Source organism: Sabethes cyaneus, chromosome 3 (assembly GCF_943734655.1).
Source record: "Sabethes cyaneus chromosome 3, idSabCyanKW18_F2, whole genome shotgun sequence".
Taxonomy (NCBI): domain Eukaryota; kingdom Metazoa; phylum Arthropoda; class Insecta; order Diptera; family Culicidae; genus Sabethes; species Sabethes cyaneus.
In genome coordinates this window covers 191,252,311-191,276,938 of record NC_071355.1, presented here as the reverse complement: position 1 = coordinate 191,276,938, position 24,628 = coordinate 191,252,311, and the positions used below count along the sequence as shown (strand labels likewise).

Sequence of the window (24,628 nt, the reverse complement as noted above, 5' to 3'; positions counted from 1 at the left end):
CTGAAAGCTGCTAGGCTAAAAGTAGGGTGGTCGGTATGCCCACTGAGCATGCTCAACCAGTCGGAGGCATGCTTCCGGTGCTTCGAGCACGGACATAAAGCCTGGAACTGCAAGGGGCCTGATAGGAGCCAATCGTGCAGGAGATGTGGCAGTGCGGGCCATAAAGCGAGGGACTGCGCGGAGCCTCCCGAGTGCCTGATCTGTATCGGTTAACGGGACGCAAAGCACGTAATGGGAGGTCCAAGGTGCCCGGCTGGGGTGCCGGCGACTAAGCCACGTTCATAGTGCAAATGACACAACTCACCTGAACCATTGCAGCACGGCTCAGCAGCTGTTGCACCAAGCAGTTTCTGAGTCAGCAATGGACATTGCCATAATCTGGTGCTCATATCGCGTCCCTGCCGGAAACGGCAACTGGGTCTCGGATAGGTCCAACTCGGCAGCAAGGTTGTGGCGGGCGACTTTTACGCTTGGGCGATAGAGTGGAAAAGTCGTCGCACGAACCATAGAGGTCGGATTCTGCTTGAGGCTCTGGCAGAGTTTAACGTAGGTCTGGCCATCGTCGGCACCACAAGTACCTTCAGTAGGAACGGTGCTGAGTCTATCATCGACGTGATTTTCGGTAGTCCTGGTCTGATAGGAGACTGGAGGGTAGACAATGGCTACACTCACAGTGACCATTAGGCGGTCGCTATGGTGTCGGTCGGCAGGCTGCGAGTAGAGCCGACACTCCCACGGATGAATTGATCACCCATGGATGGAAGACATCATACTTCTATTCCGAAGTATTTGTGGAAACGATCTGAAGAGAGTGCGGTGATCGCGGTATGCCCGATCCGAACGCTGATGATTTGGTTGAGGTACTGTCGCAAGCGTATGACGCTACCATGCCTAGGAAAAGTCGATCTAGGTATGGGAGGTCACCGGCTTACTTATGGACAGCTGAAATTGCGGAACTCCGCGGAGCGTGCTTTCATACGAGGAGAATTATGCAAAGAGCTCGTTCTGACCAAGGTAGGGCTGAATGTTGTGTCGTACTTGTTGCTGCACGCGCAACGCTTAAGAGTGGGATGAAAGCTAGGAAACGAGCCTGCTTTGAAAGGTTATGTGCTAGTGCCAATGCGAACCCGTGGGGTGATGCCTACAGGGTCGTAATGGCAAAGACCAAAGGCGTGATGGCGCCCGCAGAGCGATCGCCAGAGATGCTGGAGCGGATCACCGAGGGCCTCTTTCCGCGCCACGAGCCAAGGCCTTGGCCTCAGGCCGCTGAGTCGTCCCACGGTCGACGTTCCAGTATCTCAGACCATAGAGTAAGATGGTCGGTCCCTCAGTCGAACATCCAAAGTAACGTGGGCGACGGCGGTTTAGAGGTCGGGGAGGAAGCGACGGTACCGGACGAGGAACTCATTAAGATCGCTAAATTCCTAAAGGTGAGCAAGGCACCGGGACCAGAAGGAATTCGGAATTTGGCCTTTAAAGAAGATATTCTAGAGGCTCCCGAATTATCCGGAGCAGCAATGAGTAGATGCTTGGAAGATGGTCACTTCCCGAATAGATGAAAGCGACAGAACCTGGTCCTATTGCCGGCATCCAAAATCCGAATTTCATTTCCGACAGACTGTGAGCGCTCTCCGTAAGCTTCGTCAATCAGTTGAGGATGATCTTTTCCAACAGTTTTCTAAGCATAGCTAGCAGACAGATTGGTCTACGACAGATGTCGTTGGCCCTTTAACCTCGAGCGTCGAGAAATCAGTGCAAGAATTTTAATCTATTGATAAAAGTGAAAACTTTGCGTAGTTATGAGAAGCACGATTTACCATTTCCGTTTAGTTGAAATGAGTACAATCTTAACTAAAACGGAGCCGCCAATGAAGGGAGTGTTCGATTGAAAGATGCTAAATACAATGTTTTTCAATTTGGAATTTTCCGGATCAGCGAGATACGGACTATCGAGTCGTCGGATTAGCGGGTGGATTCAGCAATTCGAGATATTAGAATCTGGATTTTAGCGATTGGTAAATACATTTTCCAATACGCTTTAGTTTAAATCGTTAGATCCTCTTTTCCGTGTTCATATTTTTCACTGCACAACTTAACATAGCCAGAAAAGCTGTGCCAACAAAAGTCCAATTTACAGCAGTCAGCTATATCTGTCCTAATTATGGACGTTACTGTCGAATGTTCGTGTGAATAATACAAAATGCACGTGCCAAAAGCGCTAACGACAAAATTGACATTTGCCACTAACCCTTAGTTACTTACATTCATCCTTGACACTATTGACCATTTATTGTTTTCCCTTTACGACTGTATACTGAAACATTTTTTTTGGTTGGATGTAAGACAGTTGAGGTTTGTAATTAAAGTGTGAAACATGTGCACATCATGATTGATCCAAATGTTATTTCCTGCGAGCATGAAAAACATTCTCTGCTGTGTGGATTAAGGTTGGCGTTTTACTCGGTTCCCCCAAAATATGCCAAAAGTAAGTTTGACACATGACTGAATATTTAAAATTATCGATAGGAATCGGAAGCTTCAGCCTTCGACTCTTTTATAGCTTCATTTGATGACCGATCATTTTCAATTTAACAAATGTCCTTCTAACGTACATTTGAATATTTCATAACCATTGATTATGAATTCCTTATTGCGTAACTACATTTTAGGTATGCAATCTAGTTTTCTGCGTTGACTTATTAATAATATTAATTTTTTTTTCGAATTTATCTGAACAGTTAATTCTTTGACTTCATTATTTAGTTTCAGTAAATCTAGGCTATATTTTAATTTTAAATTTTCAACAGCTCTCAGAACTCACTTTCCAACTGTTTCCTAGCTTCTAAATTCAATGCCAGTCATCGGAGGTTTTTTTGTTATTCACGAACTGAATGTTTTATTCCGTGTCACACCACAGGCGCAGGAGAGGCCAGAAAAACGAACTTCGCGTGCATGCAGGTGAATCCCGGTTCCCATTTTCTCCCTCACTTTTGTCTCACTCGAAAACCGACTACCAATCAGTCTGTCTAACGTTCGCTTTGCATGCATGTAATCCATAAAAATACAGTGATTTATGTGACGATGTCGCGTGAATCAAAGTGCAAACAAGAATGGTGCACGAAATTTTTTCACCTTGCAGCATTGCATTGGTCGGGTCTGTTGTCGATGCTATGTGCTAGATGTGCTACCTCTGACTCTGAGTGGGAACGAGCTGCTTCTCATTTGATTCTCATTCCCAGCTAGCCGACTGACTGACTGGCGTTGGTGGCGGGGGCTTTTGTTTCCAGCAGGAATTGAGCACGAAACAATCGAATGCCGGTCCCGCGAAGCCGGGCATCGTGTTGCATATTGTCAGCCATTTTCAGCTGTGAACAATCGGATTGTGGCTCGGATAAGCGGTGCAAATTGGAATCCCATGCACCACATACCTACATCGGATCGAGTAAAACAAGATGGAAAAAATTTTCGGAAGGTAAAACGAGCCGTCCGGCCGATTGCCGGAAAATCGATATTTCATCGGAAGATTGAGTATTCCGGAAAGCACTGGAGTTTGGCCTTCGAATGGAGAATCGTGAGACAGAGGTTTCTATGCAGATCTCATTTGATAGATGTGTTTAAGCTTGATAAATTGGAATAGATTTGATAATTTATACGTAACTCAGTTTCAGTGTGGTTCAAGCACTGTTACTAAACAATTATCGAAAACTGGAATCTAGAATCAATGCTGGAAGGACGCTTGTAGATTGATATCTCTTGTTAATTGTTAAACAACTTGAATCTTAGGTTTAACTAGACACATCATGGTTACGGAATTTCCTATATGGTGTATATATTCATCCATTTTAGCTGCCATCAGATATCATCATTTGGGAATATTTTTTATTCGTAATTAATGCAACGATAGTCCGTTCCACCAGTTTTTAATTGCTTCCAATGTTATTGAGAGGCTATCATATTCACTAGCATGCCCAGACTTAAGAAAAATGTAGGGCATCTGGCCTTTCAGAACAATTTTCTGGCCTAAGTAATCGTAGGATTGCAAATCTTATTTTACTTATCGGAAAATTCTGACCGATTAAGTTGCAAACTCCGGATTTTTGTTTGCAATAGGATTTTAAATCAAAGATGAAATTGGACTTGAAACAGGACTAGAGTTGAAGTTGACTGCTGCTGAAATCGGACTTGAAATGGGGCAATGGACATAGGACATTAAATTAGACTTGAATTTGGATTGATTTCGGCTTTACATTACCGAAGCTTTACTTCAAATTCAGTTGGAAAATGGACTTAATTTTTTATGTTTAATTTCAATTTGGAATTTAATACAGACTTTGAAGTTTTATTTGAAATTGGATTTGGAATTTTTTTAGTAATGGAAATCGGAGCTTAAATTTGACTTAAAATTGAAATTGAATCCGGTTTGAAGATGAGCTTAAAGTTGGATTTGAAATTAGACTTGAACTTGGACCAACTTCAACTTGAAGTTGCGGACTTCCGGATGGGGTCACGGAATAAACCGGATAAGGTCACGAAATTAGACACGAAGTTTTACTTGAAATTATGATTTATATTTTTCACCTGATGCCTTCACACATTTTACCTCTTTTATGCTCATTTTTTCCAGTTATGTTTTTCCGTTTTTGTTACGTTTTTTTCTCTTTTTCTGAAGTATTTGCTTGATTTTCGCAGTAACTTTTCTTCTTTTTTCTTCCGTTGTTCCTCTTTTTCTATTGAATTTCTTTTTTCTGTCTGTCTGTGTCTTCATTTAATGTCCAGTTTTGTCCTAGTTCCTGTTCTACTTTTCTTTCGCTGGAAAGCGACTCTTATAACCCCGGAATGTGGCTCTGCTTGTGGGTCCGCCCAATCCATTTTGGCCCTTCTTTAACAGCATTAGTGTGAAATTCATTTGATATTCAAATTTGGATCTACTGTAATTCTACCTACATCCATTGGCAAGTCCTTGAAGCGATGGTGGCTTTCCCCTACTATTACAACAACAACAACAACAACAACAACAACAACAACAACAACAACAACAGCAACAACAACAACAACAACAACAACAACAGCAACAACAACAACAACAACAACAACAACAACAACAACAACAACAACAACAACAACAACAACAACAACAACAACAACAACAACAACAACAACAACAACAACAACAACAACAACAACAACAACAACAACAACAACAACAACAACAACAACAACAACAACAACAACAACAACAACAACAACAACAACAACAACAACAACAACAACAACAACAACTACTACTACTACTACTACTACTACTACTACTACTACTACTACTACTACTACTACTACTACTACTACTACTACTACTACTACTACTACTACTACTACTACTACTACTACTACTACTACTACTACTACTACTACTACTACTACTACTACTACTACTACTACTACTACTACTACTACTACTACTACTACTACTACTACTACTACTACTACTACTACTACTACTACTACTACTACTACTACTACTACTACTACTACTACTACTACTACTACTACTACTACTACTACTACTACTACTACTACTACTACTACTACTACTACTACTACTACTACTACTACTACTACTACTACTACTACTACTACTACTACTACTACTACTACTACTACTACTACTACTACTACTACTACTACTACTACTACTACTACTACTACTACTACTACTACTACTACTACTACTACTACTACTACTACTACTACTACTACTACTACTACTACTACTACTACTACTACTACTACTACTACTACTACTACTACTACTACTACTACTACTACTACTACTACTACTACTACTACTACTACTACTACTACTACTACTACTACTACTACTACTACTACTACTACTACTACTACTACTACTACTACTACTACTACTACTACTACTACTACTACTACTACTACTACTACTACTACTACTACTACTACTACTACTACTACTACTACTACTACTACTGTTTTTCCTCTTGTTTTCCATTTATTTTCTTATCTTTTCCCGTTTAGTTTAGTTTCTCTTGTTCTCTGACCAGTCGTTTCTTTATAATCTCGTTTTCGGCCTTTATTTCCCCGTTTTCCCCCTTTTCTGTCGCGTTTTTCTACTCTACCGTTCTCCTTTTTTGCCTGGTTGGTGTTATTTTCTGTTCCGTGTTTCCTCTTTTTGTCTATTTTGGACCCTTTTCCTCTTTCTCTTTCTCTTTTGTGCCTTTTCAGACCTGATTTTCTCGTTTTTTCTGTCTCGCATTTCGTCGTTTTCCTTGGTTTCACGCCCATTTTTGCTGTCTGGTTTTTTGTTATTTTCTGTCCCGATTTTCCTCTTCTCCTATCTCATTTTTTCCCGGTTTTGTCTTATTCTCTTGTTTAATTCCTTTTTCGTTTTATCGCCTTTGCTCTCCGTTTTAATTTTTTTCTTCATTTTTTTTTCTTTTCTGTCTCGTTTTTCGTTTTTTTGCCTTTCAATTTTCCCCTTTTTAACTCCTTTTCTATAGACTAATCTCAAGTTTTTAGTCTTGACCTTGGAATTTTTTGGTGAAGGAGGAGGGGGAAGAGCGGAAAGGAAAGGGGGGGTGGGGGTCCTTTTCTATCCCAAGTTTTGTTTTCGTCTTCCGTTCTTTTCGTCTTCTTACTATGTACTGTTGCTTCTTTTCTGGCAAATTCTGTTTTTCTTTTCCGTTTTATTCCGTTTGCCTTCCGTTACCATTCTTTCTGCACATGTTTTTCATTATCTGTTCCAGTTTCCTCTTTTTCTGTTCTTGTTTTACCAATTTCTTGCTTCCTTATTTTCTTTTTGTATTTGCCTTCTTCGCCATACCGTTTTTTCCTGTTCTGTCCAGTTAATCTGCATTTTCTTTCTCGTTTTCTTCGTTATTTTGATTCTTTCTACTCACTTTTCTTCTTTTTATCCCCGTCTATTTTATCCCCTTTGCTCTCCAGAGTTTCTATTTTGTTTGCCGTTTTTCGTCTTGTTCGCTCCCATTTGATCCTTTTCTTTAGTTTTGTTTTGTTTTGTTCTTGTACCATTTGCCCGTTTTTGACCTAATTCTTATATCCCGTTTGACCTCTTTTCACCATTATCCTGTTTTTTCCTTCGTCATTTTTCTTTTTGGTTTCTCTTGTCTTTCATGTCTCGTTTTCGCCAGTTTTCTTTCCCGTTTTCTCCCCTCTTCTATCATATTTTTAACTTGCGTTTTTTTGCCTGTTTTTTATGTTCCGTCTGCTCCTTTTTGGTCTTGTTTTGACTCTTTTTTCACTTATTTTCCCTTTGTTCTGCTTCTGGTTTGCTCTTTCTCTGTAGTTTTCTGCCCTGTTTCACACCATTTTCACCAACTCTCATTTATCATTTTCATTTGTTCCGTTCTTCTTCTTATTACGTCCTACTTTTTCTCCTTTTCTGTTTTTTGTTCCGTGTTTTGTTTTGTTTTCGCTTTACCCTTTTTATTTCTGTTTTCCTCGTATTTTTCATTTACTACCACGTTTTCCTCTTTCTCCATTTTCCTATTGTTTGCTTCCTGCTTTTTTCTTCTTCTTTCCATGCTTTCCATACCATTTTTTCTTCTCTTTTGTGTTGTGTTGTATCTTCATTTCTTTCTCGTGTTTCTCATTTTCTTTATTGTTTTGTATCTTTTCTATCGTTTTTTTTCCTTTCACTTCTGTTTTCCATGCTTTTTTGTCCAGTCTCCTCTCTCTCTCGCTCTGTTCTGTTACTTTATCTGTCCCGTTTTATGACCTATGCAGTTTTTCTCTTTACTGCCCGTCTTTTCTGATTGTAATTTTTCCACTTTTCCCTTCTCTGATTTTGTCATTTTCTGTCCCGGCTTTCATGTTTATTTCTTTTTTGCTTCTCTGCTATTCAGTTTTTGATTTTCGTTTGATCCGTTCTTCATTTCCTCTGTTTCTGTTGCGTTCTGTTTTTTTATTTTTTTTTATTTTTTCCACTTTCCTGCTCCTGTATTTTTTCTTTTTTCCTCATTTTATATTCTGTTTCTCCTTTTCTGTTTCGTTTTTTCTCTTTTTCTGTACGCTTTTTCTTTATTGTGTTTACTTCTTTGCTCTCATTTTGCTTCTTTTCACTACCGTTCTTGCTATATTCCTGTCCAGTCTCTTCTTTTTTCCCTCTTTAACCCCCCCTCCCTTGTTTTCTTCTTTCTATCTATTTTTTCTCTTTTTATGTCCTGTTTTCATCCCAATCTGTCACGTTGCTTCTTTTAGTTTTCCTTTTTTCATTCTAGATTTTTTTGTTTTCTCTCTCTCGCAAGTTTCCCCTTTTTCTATTCCCTTTGGCCCGTCTTTATCATGTTTCCCTTCGTGTTCTTTTCTGTTTTTACACCTTCTAATTTTTCCATTTTGCTTCTTGTTCTGAACAGCACCGAGTTTTTCGGCCATAACTTAGGAACAACAAAAAACGTTATCATAACAATTTTGACACGAAAATTTTTAATCAAGCATTTGAAATCGGACTTAAAATTATACTTGAAGTTGGACGTAAAATCAAATTTAAATTTGGATTGGATTTAAAATTATACTTTACAATGGATCTGAAGTTATCTAAAGTTTGACATTGAGCTTAAACTAGGAATTAAAATTGGTTATGAATTGAACTTAAATCACATGTGAAATGGGATTTGTAGTTGAACTTCAAATTAGATTTAAAAGCAAAAAGAGCAATCATACATACAAAGAATAATTACCGCCGGTGGGTGGAGCGTATGAATGGTTAGACTGGCGGGACGGAAACTAGATGTGAGACTATCTAATATTCAATTATCTCATGAAATTCAATTGGTATGTGGGACTCTAACTCACACTTTCTTGGTTAGCGCTCGAGTGTTTTGACAATTAAACTATCACCACACGACACTCTGGTGATAGTTTAATTGTCAAAACACTCGAGCGCCAACCGAGAGAGTGTGAGTTAGAGTCCCACATACCAATTGAATTACGCAATATATTTTCGGCCTCATATTGAAGTTTCGAAGTTTCATCCGGTCTACCATTTTTCTCACCAAACGCTCCTCCACTTTAATATTTTAATTTATAACTGGACTTGAAACTAAAACTATTTTTACGCAATTGGATTTTCTTATCGTAAAACTAGTGGTTTTAAATTGAATTAAATTGAAAACTGTGGACCTTTGAGTTACAGAAATTATTTTGTTTTACATTATACTTAACAGAGAAGGCCGGGAACGTGCCTCAGTTTGTTGCAGCCTGGACACGCCAGTGATCATATCATAATACAACCTTCACTATTATTTAACATTGTAGATTCCCGTATACTGTGCTGATGTCGTCTATACTCTTCGACGGTAGGACCCATGAAAATCTGTATTGTTGCAAAATAAATGAAACCTACATCACCGGATCAAGCAAACAATAGTGCTTTTCCCGGATCCTGTATCACCTAGCATGACATTTAACTTTCGGCGATGATAATGGGAGAAACACTCTCAATCGACTTGCCAAGGACAGGCCAGTCGCAGTGAAAATTTTTAGTTCTTGCTTGCACGAATAGTGCAAACATAAGAGGAGGTAGAAGTTGTCGCATACATTATAGATTTATTCACATAAATACATCTATAGGTGAATGCACTCAATTTCCACAAAAGCATGAGGAAATCCGTCACATAACGGTCACCTGCTCGATTCATCTGACGTCCTCTGCAGAAGGAAACTTGCAAAATCTGAACCCCTGACGACGATTATCTTGGTTGCTCACGAACGATCCTTCTCCAGTCGTTGTCGATGGTGCCGGTCTGACCACGGCCGGGACAAGCTAGTACAAAAACTGCCCTCGAGAAGGTAATCTCAAACGATTACCTTTGTGTTTGCGGAGCTTGATTTAATTTTTCTTTTCCTCTTCGAGAAAGACCCCGATTCGAAGTCCAACGCCGAACGTTGGCTAATGGTATTAACGTGGGCTGAATGGAGACAAGTTTCTGCGATGTTGGTCACGAGCTTGTTTGAACGTTGCAATAATTTGTCATTCGTTGAAAATTTTTATTAGATTTTTACATCGCCTCTACTCCCATCGAAGGAGAGCCCAAATATTTTTTTTCTGTCACCCCAACACTTTAAAAGGCAGTAAAAATTGATTAATGGAATCGTGTGTATTGACGGGTAATTTGGTCGCACATTGAGTTCAGAATTTCTGTTCGGGAGCGGAAAATTGCCGCCTTTTATCCGACCAAGTACCGGCAACTCGATCGAATAACTTGTCCGATTCAATTATCCCCTCGTTCACCGCTCGGTAATAGAATCAGGCTAAAAGTTTTACTCCTCGTTCGCGTTCGCCATCTGGCTGGAAACTAATTTTTCGCCCGTTGTAGGCCGTTCGTTCTCGTTTTGTACTGCGCTTCCCACGTCACAATCAATCAGCATTCAATAACTTCCCTCTTGTAACATTGTCTCGTTTTTTTTTCTACTTTGTTCTACAGAGTTCCTCCACGGCACGATAAAGCACATCGACATGTCACGCACGTTCATCCACAACGTCGACGACGAGACGTTCCAAGGACTACGGCTGGAATCGTTAAAGCTGGTAGACAACAAAATTCAGGACATCTCGGAAAAAAGCTTCAAGTAAGTTAAATTGCAGTGGCTTTCTGTCATTTTCAGGTAGATCCGCGAACTCACGACTATATTATAGTACCAAAATCCGCAGCCGAGAATCATTTTCCCCTATTTATATTCCTTACATAATTTTTCCCTTTGACTTTGCCACACATTCTACGTCGGCTCAATGAAGTTGCTCTTTATCTGAGATTTGGACAAGACTGCACAGTTTTCCGCATTGCCAGCAGCAACAGCGGCAGCGGAGCAGGTTGGAACATTTTTGTAGAAAGCTATTTCGCCCACATCACGACCACCGCCACGCCGGCAGAGCGGAAATCACTTGAACCGTTCCACGTCCGACAAGTCTCCGGAATGATTGATGACGGTCGGGCGCTTCGTTCATCATGGGAGCCTCGCCACGCCGTCAGGCAGGCAGGCGAAACCGAGAACATTCTACACTCGCAGAACTAGGTAGCGGGTGATGAATTGAAATTTGGTGTGTGCATGTTTGAAATGCGTCAAAAATGCTGTGCTTTCGAGGATTTACACTTCCGACTTTGGTGCGGTTTTTTTGCTTCTTCCGTATGCGGTCAAGACTAAGTTTTCCTTCTGTTCTGGGGAGAAAAATGTCAACCTTAGGAAGATTAATGTGTTTGCGGAGTACACCTGCGCTAGTGATCGGTAGTGGGTCGCCTGCTCAGCGTTGTGCCCGGTTTCCGACTTGTGAAGCCCGTGAAGAACGAAGAGTGAGAATATGTGAGGAATTCCTTATGAGGTTTCAGGGATTTCTATCTATTGACCATCTTTTGACGGCATAATTAACCAACGAGATTCCGTATACGATTATGATGGATAATTCCGATTCGTGCTAGGTACACCTTGGAAACACGATTTATCTTACGTCTAAGTAGGATGTGTAGAAGAAACATCCGGAAGTACAATGTATCATGCTTGTGCTGTAGTCCCCATAATTGAGTTTCAAAGGCATCGTTAATCAAGTTTGATAACAAGTCTATAATCCCACCTCACCTGGTGCTAAATCAAAAAGAAACCAAAAGTACGACTTACGTGCCAAGCACAGGTCGGATTAGCCTTATTAGAACATATTCGAGCCCCATCACAAGCAATAATTTATCATTTTATTTTGATTTAATTTAAATCTATGAATGTATAGTAGAGTGTCCCAAAATAGGCCTATGTCAGAAAACCCGGGGGCTCACCCCTCAAATGATAGCTTAGGGTGTCATAACAAAACTATTATATGACGTCAACATTGGTTGGCGCGATTTAGGGGTCGCACATTGGAGTTTTATGAAAAAATGGCATTTTTTAGGAGCAAATTCAAAAAAATATTTTTAGAAATGTTAAACTAGGTGAAATAAGCTGCTTAATAATTTTTTCGCAATCATTGAGTGCTGATACATTCATGAAAAAGTCATATTTGGTTACAAACATTTATTGAATTCGGCGAAAATTAAATTTTTTCGAAATTTCAGTTTAATAAACATCAAAACAGGGTATCGAACAGTGTCCCAGAGCAACGTAGTTATACTGTATAGATGGGAAATTTTATGACGAATAACTTTGCCGAAAAAATTATGGATGTATGTTCAAATATCGCTGAGATATTCACGGTTTTTCGAAGGCGGAATAAAACATATTTTCGCAATTCTTAAATTTAACAGTTCCACGTGAAAAAAGTAAATGATAAAACTTGAACTATTTATTCTAAACGTTACCGTCAATAACAGCAGTACAAACTGTTGTAAAAAAACTAGAAAAGTCTTTTGAAGCGAAAGAAATTTCACTAGGTGCCTTCCTTGACATAGAAGGCGCATTTGATAATTCATCTCATAATTCAATGATTACGGCTATGACGAAACGTGGTTTCGATATATCCATTATCGACTGGATTAGCGAAATGTTATCAAAAAGAGAGATATCAGCAAGCCTTCGAAGCTCATCTATAAGCATTAGAGCAGTAAAAGGTTGCCCACAAGGAGGCGTAATATCACCTCTACTGTGGTCTTTAATAGTTGATGATCTTCTTCAAAAGTTGACGGCGCTAGGCTTTGAAATAATTGGCTTCGCAGATGATATAGTCATAATTGTTCGAGGAAAATTTGATTCTATTATCGCTGACCGAATGCAAATGGCTTTAAATTTGATTTCATCATGGTGTGATAGGCAGGGTCTCAGCATAAATGCCAATAAAACTACTATCATACCATTTACGAGAAGAAAAAAATTTACATTAAATAACATCAGATTGAAAAGAACACTTTTAAAACTTTCAGACACTGTTAAATATCTTGGAGTATTTCTTGACAGAAAACTCAATTGGAACACACATCTAGAGCAAGCAGTAAACAAAGCAACAAATGCTCTATGGATATGTAAAAGAACGTTTGGTAAGCAATGGGGACTGAAACCGAAGATGATCCATTGGATCTATTCGGCCATTGTCAGACCCAGGATTACCTATGCTTCGTTGGTCTGGTGGCCAAAAACGAAAGAGAAAACTACCCAAACAAAGCTGGAAAAACTTCAAAGGCTAGCCACTCTCTCAATAACAGGTGCAATGAGAAGTACACCTTCGAAGGCATTGGATGCTTTACTCTATATACTTCCATTGCATCAGTTTATACAATTAGAAGCTGAAAAAAGTGCTCTGAGGATCAAAAGATCAAAGAACCTTTTTGAAGGGGACTTAACAGGTCATCTCAGTATTCTAAAAACTATTAGTATTAATCCTCTTGTAACCAGTAATGAAGATTGGATGGAGAAAAAATACAACTTCAACCGAATATTTCGTGTATTTGAGCCTAGACGTGATTCCTGGGAAGATGGTGGTCCCGATATTCGTCCAGGCTCGACAGTTTTCTATACAGATGGTTCAAAAATGGACAATCAAGTGGGAGCAGGAGTCACTGGCCCAGGAATAGACATGTCAATTTCTATGGGCAGATGGCCAACTGTATTCCAAGCTGAAATACAAGCAATTCTAGAATGTACGACTGTGTGCTTGCACAGGTACTATAAACATTCAAATATATGCATCATGCCCGACAGCCAAGCAGCTCTAAACGCTCTAAAGTCGGCGACATGCACATCAAAACTTGTCTGGGAATGTATTCAATCACTCCAAAAATTGTCTCGTCGTAACCAAGTCAACTTGTACTGGGTCCCAGGTCACTGTGGAATTGATGGAAATGAGAGAGCTGATGCACTAGCAAGACTCGGATCATCTCATCAATTTGTAGGACCTGAGCCCTTCTGTTGCTTATCTGCTTCTTCTTTAAAAATGGAGCTAAAAGCATGGGAATGTACGAAAGTGGAATCAAATTGGAATAACACTTTTAATGCTAGGCAGTCGAAACGTTTCATCTCTCCAAACGTTTCAATTACTCGCAAAATACTGGAGCTTTCGAAGAAAGATCTAAGCATTTATACTGGTCTTATAACAGGACATTGTCCGAGCCGCTATCATCTGAAGCTAGTGGGAAAACTTCATGATGATAAATGTCGCTTCTGCGGCATAGAAAAAGAAGACTCGGAACACCTGTTATGCCGATGTCCGGCAATTCTCAATAAAAGATTAAGGTTCTTCGAAAGAGGGCTGTTAGAACCCTCTGATATTTGGAGAACAACTCCCAGCGCAGTAGTGCACTTCATCCGAAGTGCATCACCGGGCTGGACAAATGCTATTAGTCAAACAATGACAATCACTTCTGATAGTGGTGCGTCATCTTGACAACATAGCTATAATAAAACGGGGAATATATCACAATAGATCAAACAAATGGTCGCAGTGATAAAAATACCCAACATGGAAAAAAAACGTTACCTACGTGTTCGATAGGAGGAAATATGCACCACAAAATCTAGCACTATTTAGGCTCAATAATCACTTTCAAAAAGGGCGTATTTATTTTATTGGGTACAATGTTTGAAAAAGTGTATCTGCCGAAACTAGGTTTGCACCAAAATGATGCCCAAGCGTGAGTTGTAGAAAATTGATTTTTAAAGCAGAAAAAATAAACACTGAAATTTTTTTTACCATTTTCGTGCAATGAGTAGAGAATCAGCAAGATGTGTTTGGTCAAATTGTAAGGTAAAATTTAATCTAGTTGCTAACAATTTCATAGCTTGGTAATGTAACACGGATAACATATGAAAAAGGCACGTTTAAAATAAAAAAAAATAAAATGAAACTTTTTTTTCAAATATCTCAAATACGGCTGTAATTAGAAGTTAATTATTATTATTTTGAACACTGTGTTGTCATAAGAACATAAGAATTTGTTCTTCAAATTCAAATTTCATTTATGCATAACGTTAAATAGGAATAATAACAAGAAATATAATAATAATCTCAGGTTACAAATATTCATAAAAGTTGTTGTTCTACAAAATCCTTTGATAAATAGTGCACCATTTCAGAAAATGTCTCAAAATGCATCGAATCACCACTATTTTTCCAAATAACAAAAATTCTAAGTTATCATTTGCTATATACAGTCATCCCAGTATTATGGGCCAGTTAAGCATGATGATGCTATAAAATTATTGGTAGAAACACAGAATTAAATAATTTACAGTTTATTTTTAACTTAATTGGTTATAAATCTATCTATACCTATAAAGAAGGATTTCTGTCTGTCTGTCTGTCTGTCTGTCTGTCTATCCGTATGTTCCTTATAGAATCAAAAACTACTGAACCAATCGGCGTGAAAATTTGCATGTAGAGGTTTTTGGGGCCAGGAAAGGTTTTAGTGATGGTTAGAGACCCCTCCCCCCACTAAGAGGGGGGGCTCCCATACAAATGAAACTCAAATTTATTTATTTATTTATTTATTAACATTGATCCATCTGACAACAGTGTCTACATGAATAAAACATACTAAATTGCTACTAACAGGCTAACTAGATTACATTCAAACTTTGCAAACGATTTCGAAAACAATTAGCAGAACAATTAAAATCAAAGTGACTATATACACGATTAAACATACAACACATAGCTCTGATTGGCTCATTTTGTCCGTAATCAGTTCTTCTAAAATCCAGCCGAAGAAAATCTGAGCTGCGAAGGGCACGTGGAGCAGCGTTTATGTTAATTTGAGCGAGGATATTTGGAGAGTCCAATTCGCCCAGCAAAACTTTCCTGATGAAGAGTATCCTATCAATATTTCTCCTTTTGGCGAGAGTTTCCATATCGAGTAATTTACAACGGTCTTGATACGGCGGGAGCACTGAAGGGTTTTGCCAGGGAAGGTGTCTCAATGCGTATCGTAAAAATTTCCGTTGAACTGCCTCCAGTCTGGAAGACCAAATTCCAGTGTAAGGGCTCCAAACTACAGCAGCGTATTCCAAGATCGACCGAACGATAGAATAGTACAAAGCGCGTAAACAGTACGGATCTCTGAACTCTTTGGACACTCGAAATATAAAACCCAAATTTTGATTGGCCTTGGATATAATGTAGGAGTAGTGCTCCCGAAAGTAAAGATGCGAGTCGAGTATCACTCCTAGATCTTTAACAGCATATACCCTTTCCAAGCACTCGTTGCCGATGTGATAATTCCAAGTAATGGGTTCTTTTTTACGGTTAAAGGAAATAACCGAACACTTGCACACACTAATAGAAAGTTCATTCTATTCATTCAAATTTCTGCATAACTCGAGAACTAATCAAGCAAATAGAACAAAATTTGGCATGTGGGTGTTTTTGGTGACAAGAATTTATTCTATGGTAAATTGGGACCCCTCCACACTTTAAAAGGGCAATTATGACTCCTCTCCCCTTTAAAAGGGGGGGCTTCCATTCAAATGAAATACAAATTTCCTCATAACTCGACAACTAATCAAGCAAATGGAACCAAATTTGGCATGTGAAGGTTTTCGAGGGCAAGAATATTTTCTATGGTAAATAAGGACCCCTCCCAACTTTAAGAGGGGGGGCTCTTATACAACCGAAATACAAATTTCCTCATAACTCGAGAAATAATCAAGCAAACGGAACCAAATTTGGCACGTGGGTGTTTTTGGAGACAAAATTTTTTTCTATGATGAATTGGGACCCCTCTCCACTTTAGGAGGGGGGCTCCTATACAAATGAAATACAAATTGCCTCATAACTCGACAACTAATCAAGCAAATGGAACAAAATTTGGCATGTGAAAGTTTTCGAGGGCAAGAAAATTTTCTATGGTGAATTAGGACCCCTCCCAACTTTAAGAGGGGGGGGGGGGCTCTTATACAAACGAAATACAAATTTCCTCATAACTCGAGAACTAATCAAGCAAATAGAACCAAATTTGGCACGTGGATGTTTTTGGAGCAACCATTTTTCCTATGATGAATTAGGACCTCTTACCTTTTTAGGAAGGGGGCACCCATGCAAACGAAATACAAATTTCCTCATAACTCTAGAACTAATCAAGCAAATGGAATCAAATTTAGCATGTTGGTGTTTTTGCAGGCAAGAATATTTTCTATGGTGAATAAGGACCCCTCCTCACTTTAGGAGGCTCCTATACAAATGAAAAACAAATTTCCTCATAACTCGAGAAATAATCAAGCAAATGGAACTAAATTTGACATGTCAGTGGTTTTGGAGGCAAGATTTTTTTCTATGGTGAATCGAGACCCCTCTCCTCTTTAGAAAGCGAGTTATGACTCATCTTCCCTTTAAGAGGGTGGGCTTCCATACAAATGAAAATGTCCTCTTATCTCGAGAACTAATCAAGCAAATGGAACCAAATTTGGCACGTGGGTGTTTTTGGAGACAAAATTTTTTTCTATGATAAATTGGGACCCCTCCCCACTTTAGGAGGGGGGGCTCCCATACAAATGAAATACAAATTTCCTCATAACGCGAGAACTAATCAAGCAAATGGAACCAAATTTGGCATGTGGGAGATTTTTGAGTCTTGAATTTATTTTATGACAGTTAGAGACCTCTCACCCCTGTGGTATGGGGATATGGATTCTCATACAAATAAAACAGAAATTTTTGCGAAACTCAAAAACTAATCGAACTCGAGAAGTTCGAGACTCTTCCATAAAACATTAGTCAATAACAAGACAACAAAAGCTATCTATAGTAACACTAGATCATTCAGGACGAGACGGCCGCGAGTGTTGCCGGTGACCCGCCGTCGGAAGCGCCGCCCCGTGAACGCCCCGTACCGTGAAATGGTACATTCCGCTTAAGGTTTTTCACAAAATGATATTCAGTGAAATGTTGTGCAATCATCATGGCGAATATTACTATCCGCTTTCTGGCTATGCACTGAGGGGACAGGGGAGTTGTTTTCTATTTTACTGTGAGGAAAAATTGCAAATTTCTATATTGTACTACCCATTCCTGGTAACTAATAAGCATTAACATAAGCAGCAAATCAGCGTATCTGGCATGTTATAGTGCACCCTTTTGTATATTTCTTTTTGACTGCATAGGTGTTGTAAATTGGCATCCAAAATTGTATTCAAATTCTTCGTGTCGGTAATTAGCTGTAAATTAGCATTGTCAGCACTATAAGAAGGTTATTAGTAAAGTAGCTGTATATTTTGCCAAAATCACATTTAAGTAGCATTTAAGGCGACTTAAATGCTTTTTGGCCTACATTTGAATAGCATTGGCGATGTTTTAGGTTACCTGGGAAGCTTTCGTAGTTACGTAACTGCCAAAATGAATCATCTATGGTTGAACTCCTCAAAAACTTGCAAAACTCGAGATTGTGACAAAGATCATCCGAGATTCATGATTTATGTACAACACAGGTTAATTTGTGGCAATACGAAGTTTGTCGGGTCAGCTAGTATTTCATAAATTGATGTCCTGTAGGCAATCTTGTTCCAAAATCCCATACTTTTTTGCAGAACAGCAAAATGTAAGCATATTTCATTCCCAGTATTATGGGCCACTTTTAAACCTGGTCAGAATTATGGGCCAATGTTCCCAGTATTATGGGTCAGTGAAACTAAATTGGTTTTATTTCGAGAAAAACGCGCGCGCTCGTGTGTGTGTGTGTGTGTCTGTGTGTCTGTGTGTGCGTGCGCGCGTGTGTGTATGTGCGCGCGTGTGTGTATGTGCGCGCGTGTGTGTGTGTGTGTGTGTGTGTGTGTGTGTGTGTGTGTGTGTGTGTGTGTGTGTGTGTGTGTGTGTGTGTGTGTGTGTGTGTGTGTGTGTGTGTGTGTGTGTGTGTGTGTGTGTGTGTGTGTGTGTGTGTGTGTGTGTGTGTGTGTGTGTGTGTGTGTGTGTGTGTGTGTGTGTGTGTGTGTGTGTGTGTGTGTGTGTGTGTGTGTGTGTGTGTTATTCTCGCGATTTAGGGATCTTGTTGTATCTTGTACTGAATTCAGCAACTGTCTCAGTGAGGTAAGGTTAGATTCAATTTTAGCTTCTTCTTCAGGAAGCTCATCAAACTGATTCAATCTATGATGGATGGTACTAAATTCTGTGCTCGGATTTCGAATGGATTGTCAAGTTCATTCGAATCACACAGAGGGCTTTATCAACGTGATGGTCTCTATGGCAAACCAAGTATACAAAAAACGACAAGCTAAACGGATACGATAGGCAGGACAAGTTTCTGGAATGCCGGACAACTATTCTGTAAAGATGGTGTTTTCTTCAAACCCGGTAGGAATAAGATGACAAGGGGCGCAGTGAGCAAGATGGTCAGACTAGGTGGAGCGAGATCTGGCGGAGAGTTCACGGTGTCCGAAGAATTGGAGAGCGTTGGCCCGCAACCGAATGCATTGGAGAAACTTTGTTCATCAAGCTTTGTCTTAGGACGGCTAGCCAACTAAGTAAAGTAAGTTCAGGAAGAGGAAAAGTATTTGGTCCTAGCGTATTAGTTTTGGATGGTTTGTAAAATTAACGCGGAAGTGTAACGTACGGTAGATTGTGATCCCTTACTACTTCCTGAACTTTTTCGGTTTGTCTTGCTAGATCAAGAGGGTGATGCAATATATCAGGATCATAGTGCTTCGATTTCTGTATATTGATTTTCCTTGCCCATTTTTTCGTTTTACTGAAAACAAATTACAATTTTAGTCAAAAACAGCGAGTACTGTTGATTTATTTGCTTGACCCATAATACTGGGAAAAGTTAATTTTGCTCCCAGTATTATGGGCCATTGTTTAACTTCGTATATTAAAGCGGAAAATGAATTTTTCTAGGTGGTTTCACCGTAATTCAATGAATACATACCTATTCCCTCGATTCCCATCCATTTTGCGCCCAGACATAAAAATTTACGCCGCTATTCAACTTATAATTCACTACCGACTTTTTATAACAACCGCAAAAATAACAACAAATCGACGGTCGATTGGAGCCTATTGACAATTATCGGAAAACTAGGAAACTAAGTGTATTGCTGTCAAGCATGCAGCGGAATGTTGCTTCTGTCTATTAAACTCATACTCGGTGGTTAAATACTAATTTTCTATGTATAAAACTAACGTGAAGTATATACTGACCCATAATACTGGGTGGCCCGTAATACTGGGGTGACTGTATCTTAATTTAACATTTTGGTCTGACTTTCGAACATAGTAGAATTTTTTTTCAGTGTTTATTTTTTCATGTTTAAAAATCAGCTTTCAACAACTCACGCTTACGCATCATTTTAAAGCAAACCTAGTTTCAAGAGATACGTTTTCTCAAACATAGTACCTAAAAAATATATACGCCCTTTTTTAAAGTGATTCTTGAGCTTAAATGGTGCCAAATTGTGTGGAAAATTACATAATTGTGTTGTGTTCCGCCTTCAGAAAATCGTAAATATCTCAGCGAGATTTGAACATATGTCCATACTTTATTCGGCAAAGTTGTTCATCATAGACTTTCCCATCTATACAGTATAACTACTTTGTTCGAAGATACTGTTCAATACTATTTGCAAACATTTTGGTGTTCTTTACCAGACCAGATAAGCCATTTTATCGCCTATTCGACATAAGCAGAGATTTCGCAAAAAGAAATATGATTTTACCCACTGCGACATCTAACGGGACAGTCCCGAATTTAACCGATCTTTTTAAAATTCGTCTTATCTTATCAGTCTAGTCAGTCCCGAGATATTAAAGATTCTAGAATCATTTAATTTGATCGCCATTTGCGCCATCTAGCGAATCAGTTCTCTAACTTTATTGTCCGTTTACAGATGCATCTTAAATAGATAAATAAATTTGTCGAAAACCGCAACCTTCTATCTCATGCCAGTCCTGAGATATAGGCAGTATTATTCGCTGTATACTCAGTACACGACGCGACCGCTTACGTAACTTTTTTTAGCGCGACCGCTCTAGGGTTAAGAGAAAAGCACTATATTTTGTCTACTTCCATCAACAGCACTTCGAAGAAACCTCGGAACAAGCTCAATTGTTAAGATGCTACGGTAAAGTTAGGTCTGCGTCCCTCTGGGAAGCAATCTTTGACCGTTACCAAAACTACGCTACACGTCGAAAAATCTTAGTTATTGTGAGAAACCCTAAATTACTTCCCTGCAGAATGCGAGTCGATAAAGTCTAGCTTGACTGAAATGCGTCAACTGTCAGAAACCAAAGCGCTGTATTTTACCAATAATGTAGCTTTAGTAGAAGCGATTACCATGCTTTAACTTTAACAATTCGAATGATTTGTCGTAAACAAGATGTTATCATAGGGATAATCACGAACGTATCTTACATTCAGTTCGCCAGAAAGTCCTGTGCGAATTGGATCAATTATTACAATGCTCTTGAGTTTAAAGCATATATTTGTGAAATCGTTATATCCCATGGCAATTTGTTTATTTACGATAAGTACGTTCTTGCAGTGTAAGTCCAATTAAACGCCATTAACCCTTCTTTTCTCGATATAAAGAGAAGTTCAACTCAGTATCTTTTGATTTCGTTGAAAAAAAAATCGTTTCGTTTTCTTCAAAAGAGAGTTGCTTTATGTAGAATGCGTGGAAGTAATGAGGTCAATGATTCTGAACCCGATAACACCTCTGTTCTTGATCGCTAGAAGCGATTTTTCCACCCCTGATCTGGGGAGCCGCAAGGTAGTAACTTGGGGACCACCGTTATTCTCGTTTTTCTTTAAAGACGTTTGCCTAGCGCTTCCACTTCCACCCAGATGTCGAATTATGCATGGTGATGATTTGAAAATCTTCAGACGACTTCAGATAGATAGACCAAATATTCTTAAGTAATTGAATGAGTTTATTACCAGCTGCTTGTGTATAAAAATATCTTCCGATCAACATCTGGTGACTCCACGCAAACAGACACAATAATGTAACGATTGCATCAACCATTAAAAATCTTCCCACACTATACTTACTACGATTAATTGTTTCAATTACAGCAGGGGTCAAATTGCTTACAGACATGGAAGCAACAGCAAATAACGAAATTTCGACTACACTGGAGCGCAATTCATTGCAAACGGCAGTATGACTGGTTTCAGGTCGCCGCTGCAGCCGCCGGAAAGCGCTTATTCGGGACTGTCTCTAGCCGTAGTCATCCTGTTTAGCAGTAAACCCTGCAGCCGGTCTTAAAAATAGTTTTCTGCTGGCACTTGTCTATTCACACTTCGACAAAAGCTCAGCAGAGAAACTGCTTTCAGCGCAAAATAAATAAATCTCATAACCACACAACACAATTGAAAGGTTCATTGCGATTCATTGAATCCGATAATACGAATAACGGAAAGTGCACATCCGAGATCAGCACGGCGGCGGTCTGATAGTCTGAACCCGAACCGAACGAGATTCGTAGTCGTAGCATATGTGGTGACACATTAGAGCTAAAATATAGCTACGGAGGGAAAGAGAAACAACGATCGGAACGGTCTTGTTTAAGGAGCTTAGAATTAAGTTTCGGTGCAATTTTGCTCCAGGAGGTTTGCTAGCAGTGTTTATCTCTACTGCACTTCTCGGTTCAGAACAGTCAAAGATAAACGTATTTGCTCGAGTGAAAGATTATGAATTTGCCTTCAGGACTTGAAAGGCTTATTTCGAAGGAGAACTTGTTAGGCGCTATTGTAGAGCAAAATTTTGCCAAGGTGATGATGTGATTTATGATATCACATAGTTAATAGAGCGTTTTAAAGGCAACCGGTATTTGATTGGATTTTATCGTGGCAGAGTCACAGTCTTCGCTTGTTTACATTTCTGATTGCGTAAAACAATTCACCCAAAAGAAAACTGTTTGAAAAAAGAAAACTGTTCAATGTCATGTTGTGCTATTTCAGTAACCCATAAACTCTGCCAAATTATTTTTACGTTCGAATTTTGGAAAATTTTACTAGTTAATTGTTTACTGCTCGGCAGCATGGTTCTAATCGCAATGTCAGTTAGCAAATCTGCACAGATGGTTTTGTTTTGATAAAAACAAAAGCCCATAATTCACACTTTCCAACAAATTTGTATTTCAAACCAGCACAAAACAAACCTAACCCGCGCTAAAGCTTTACCGAGACCCTAAGGCTAATTTATTTCCGCTGCTAATGCTCCAGCTAAGCACGTCGACTACGGTACCTACAGTTGCGCTCAGGAATAAATATATATTGCGGTGAGTCAATTTGCGGTCTGCCAGTGGTGCGATAATAACGACCAACAGTCGCGGCCTGCCGCTCTGTCAGCGGTGGTTCCCATCGTTGATTATGATTTAAATTAATCCTTTCTTATCGACCCACCCCCTCTTAGGAAAGTTCAACTTTGACAGTTAATAGATGAAATTGAAAACTTTCCTTGCTGCTCAATATCAGACAGACCTTTGCTCGCCAACATCTTACGGTATATCGCTATGTGTTAAATCCAGCGCTAGACACAGTGTTTCAATTTTATATCAGAAAAGTTGATAACTTCGAGACTGGAAAACAAAAACCGCACGAAAACCCAGGAAGGAGGACCACAGTGTCTGGTCACGAAAAGTGCAAACAGCCACCGAAATGACTCAAGTGGAAAAAATCATTTCCAGAGCTCCATTGTCAGCGTGCGGTTTGGCAGGATCCGGTGTAATAAAAAGCTTCCCCGTTCGACCCGGTCGGTCGGTCGGTCGGTCGGTTCGGTCGCTCTGGATCAGCATAGTCGGTGCACAATGAAAAGACCAACCCGAGCCCACGGAGCAGTAACATCTCGTTTTGATCTCCGTTCGATGGGAAAACCGGGTTTGCGGCATCATTTTTCCAATAACACAAAACCAACCATGACCACACACAAACCCACCGAGGACGGAGGTTGATGTTTCGGAGAAAAACTTTGACAAGGGCCGAAGCAAATTTGATTTCCGCAAAATTCCGTAAATTGCTTTCCAATGACCTCGGGCAAACTTCCTCGGCTCTGGTGGTCGGTCCTAATGGCAAAAAGGGACATCGAGCGAAGAGGATCGGTCCGTGCCAGGGTTGTATTCGAATGCGATTGTTTGGTTCTGGTTCGTAAAACTGTATGGCGCGAACAAAGGTGAACTTAATTGAGTGATTTTCCACTCCATGCTTTAACCGCAGGTTCAAGGGGCTTATTCGTGCAGATGGTTTGTTTAATGCAACGATTCTGAAAAAAAAGTTTTTCAATTTGAATATTAATTTGTTTTAAACACATGTTGTTAAGGTAATGAAACTATCGAAACCTAAATGAATTCGAGTTAAAATAAAATAATTGGAAGCAGATTATGTGTGAAACCTAGGTCGGGATGCCCCTTGATTGCATCAATAACTAGTGAGCAGTAAAGTCTGCTAAATTCAATTTTTTTCTTTAAAATTAATTAAATTGGAATATATTAATGACTTTTGAATGTATTCTTTCGTCAATTTAAAGTGTCAAAATTAAAAAATATCGCTTCGTTTCGTCCATTCTATTGGATTCGTTTATTACGGCTACAGCCGTCCTGTTTTAATTTTGCAGCCAAAAGAGAAGCGCTCGTGGTGCTTATTACGGTCGCGACGATAAAATAAGTAACTGTTTGAATATGAAGGTTACGAGCTTATTCGATAAGTTTATTGGCTTTTAAAGCTGATAATTGTTAATTTTC

At 39.3% G+C, this 24,628-nt stretch overlaps 2 protein-coding genes across 2 annotated transcripts in view; one reads left to right on the top strand and one right to left on the bottom strand.

Annotated features, from left to right (window-relative positions):
• Positions 1-5,311: 5,311 nt before the first annotated feature.
• LOC128744559 (uncharacterized protein DDB_G0271670-like) lies at positions 5,312-6,016 on the bottom strand (the record flags this gene model as incomplete). The annotated part of the gene is made up of 1 exon (XM_053841647.1): positions 5,312-6,016. A coding segment is annotated over one exon (705 nt), but the record flags the coding sequence as incomplete, so codon positions are not given.
• A 4,467-nt stretch (positions 6,017-10,483) lies between these two features.
• LOC128743109 (chaoptin) overlaps positions 10,484-24,628 on the top strand; it is a 121,228-nt gene continuing 107,083 nt past the window's right edge. Inside the window, exon 1 of the mRNA XM_053839632.1 lies at positions 10,484-10,623. Coding sequence (XP_053695607.1) covers positions 10,511-10,623 — 113 coding nt within the window. The 5' untranslated portion in view covers positions 10,484-10,510. The remainder of the gene's footprint in view (positions 10,624-24,628) is intronic.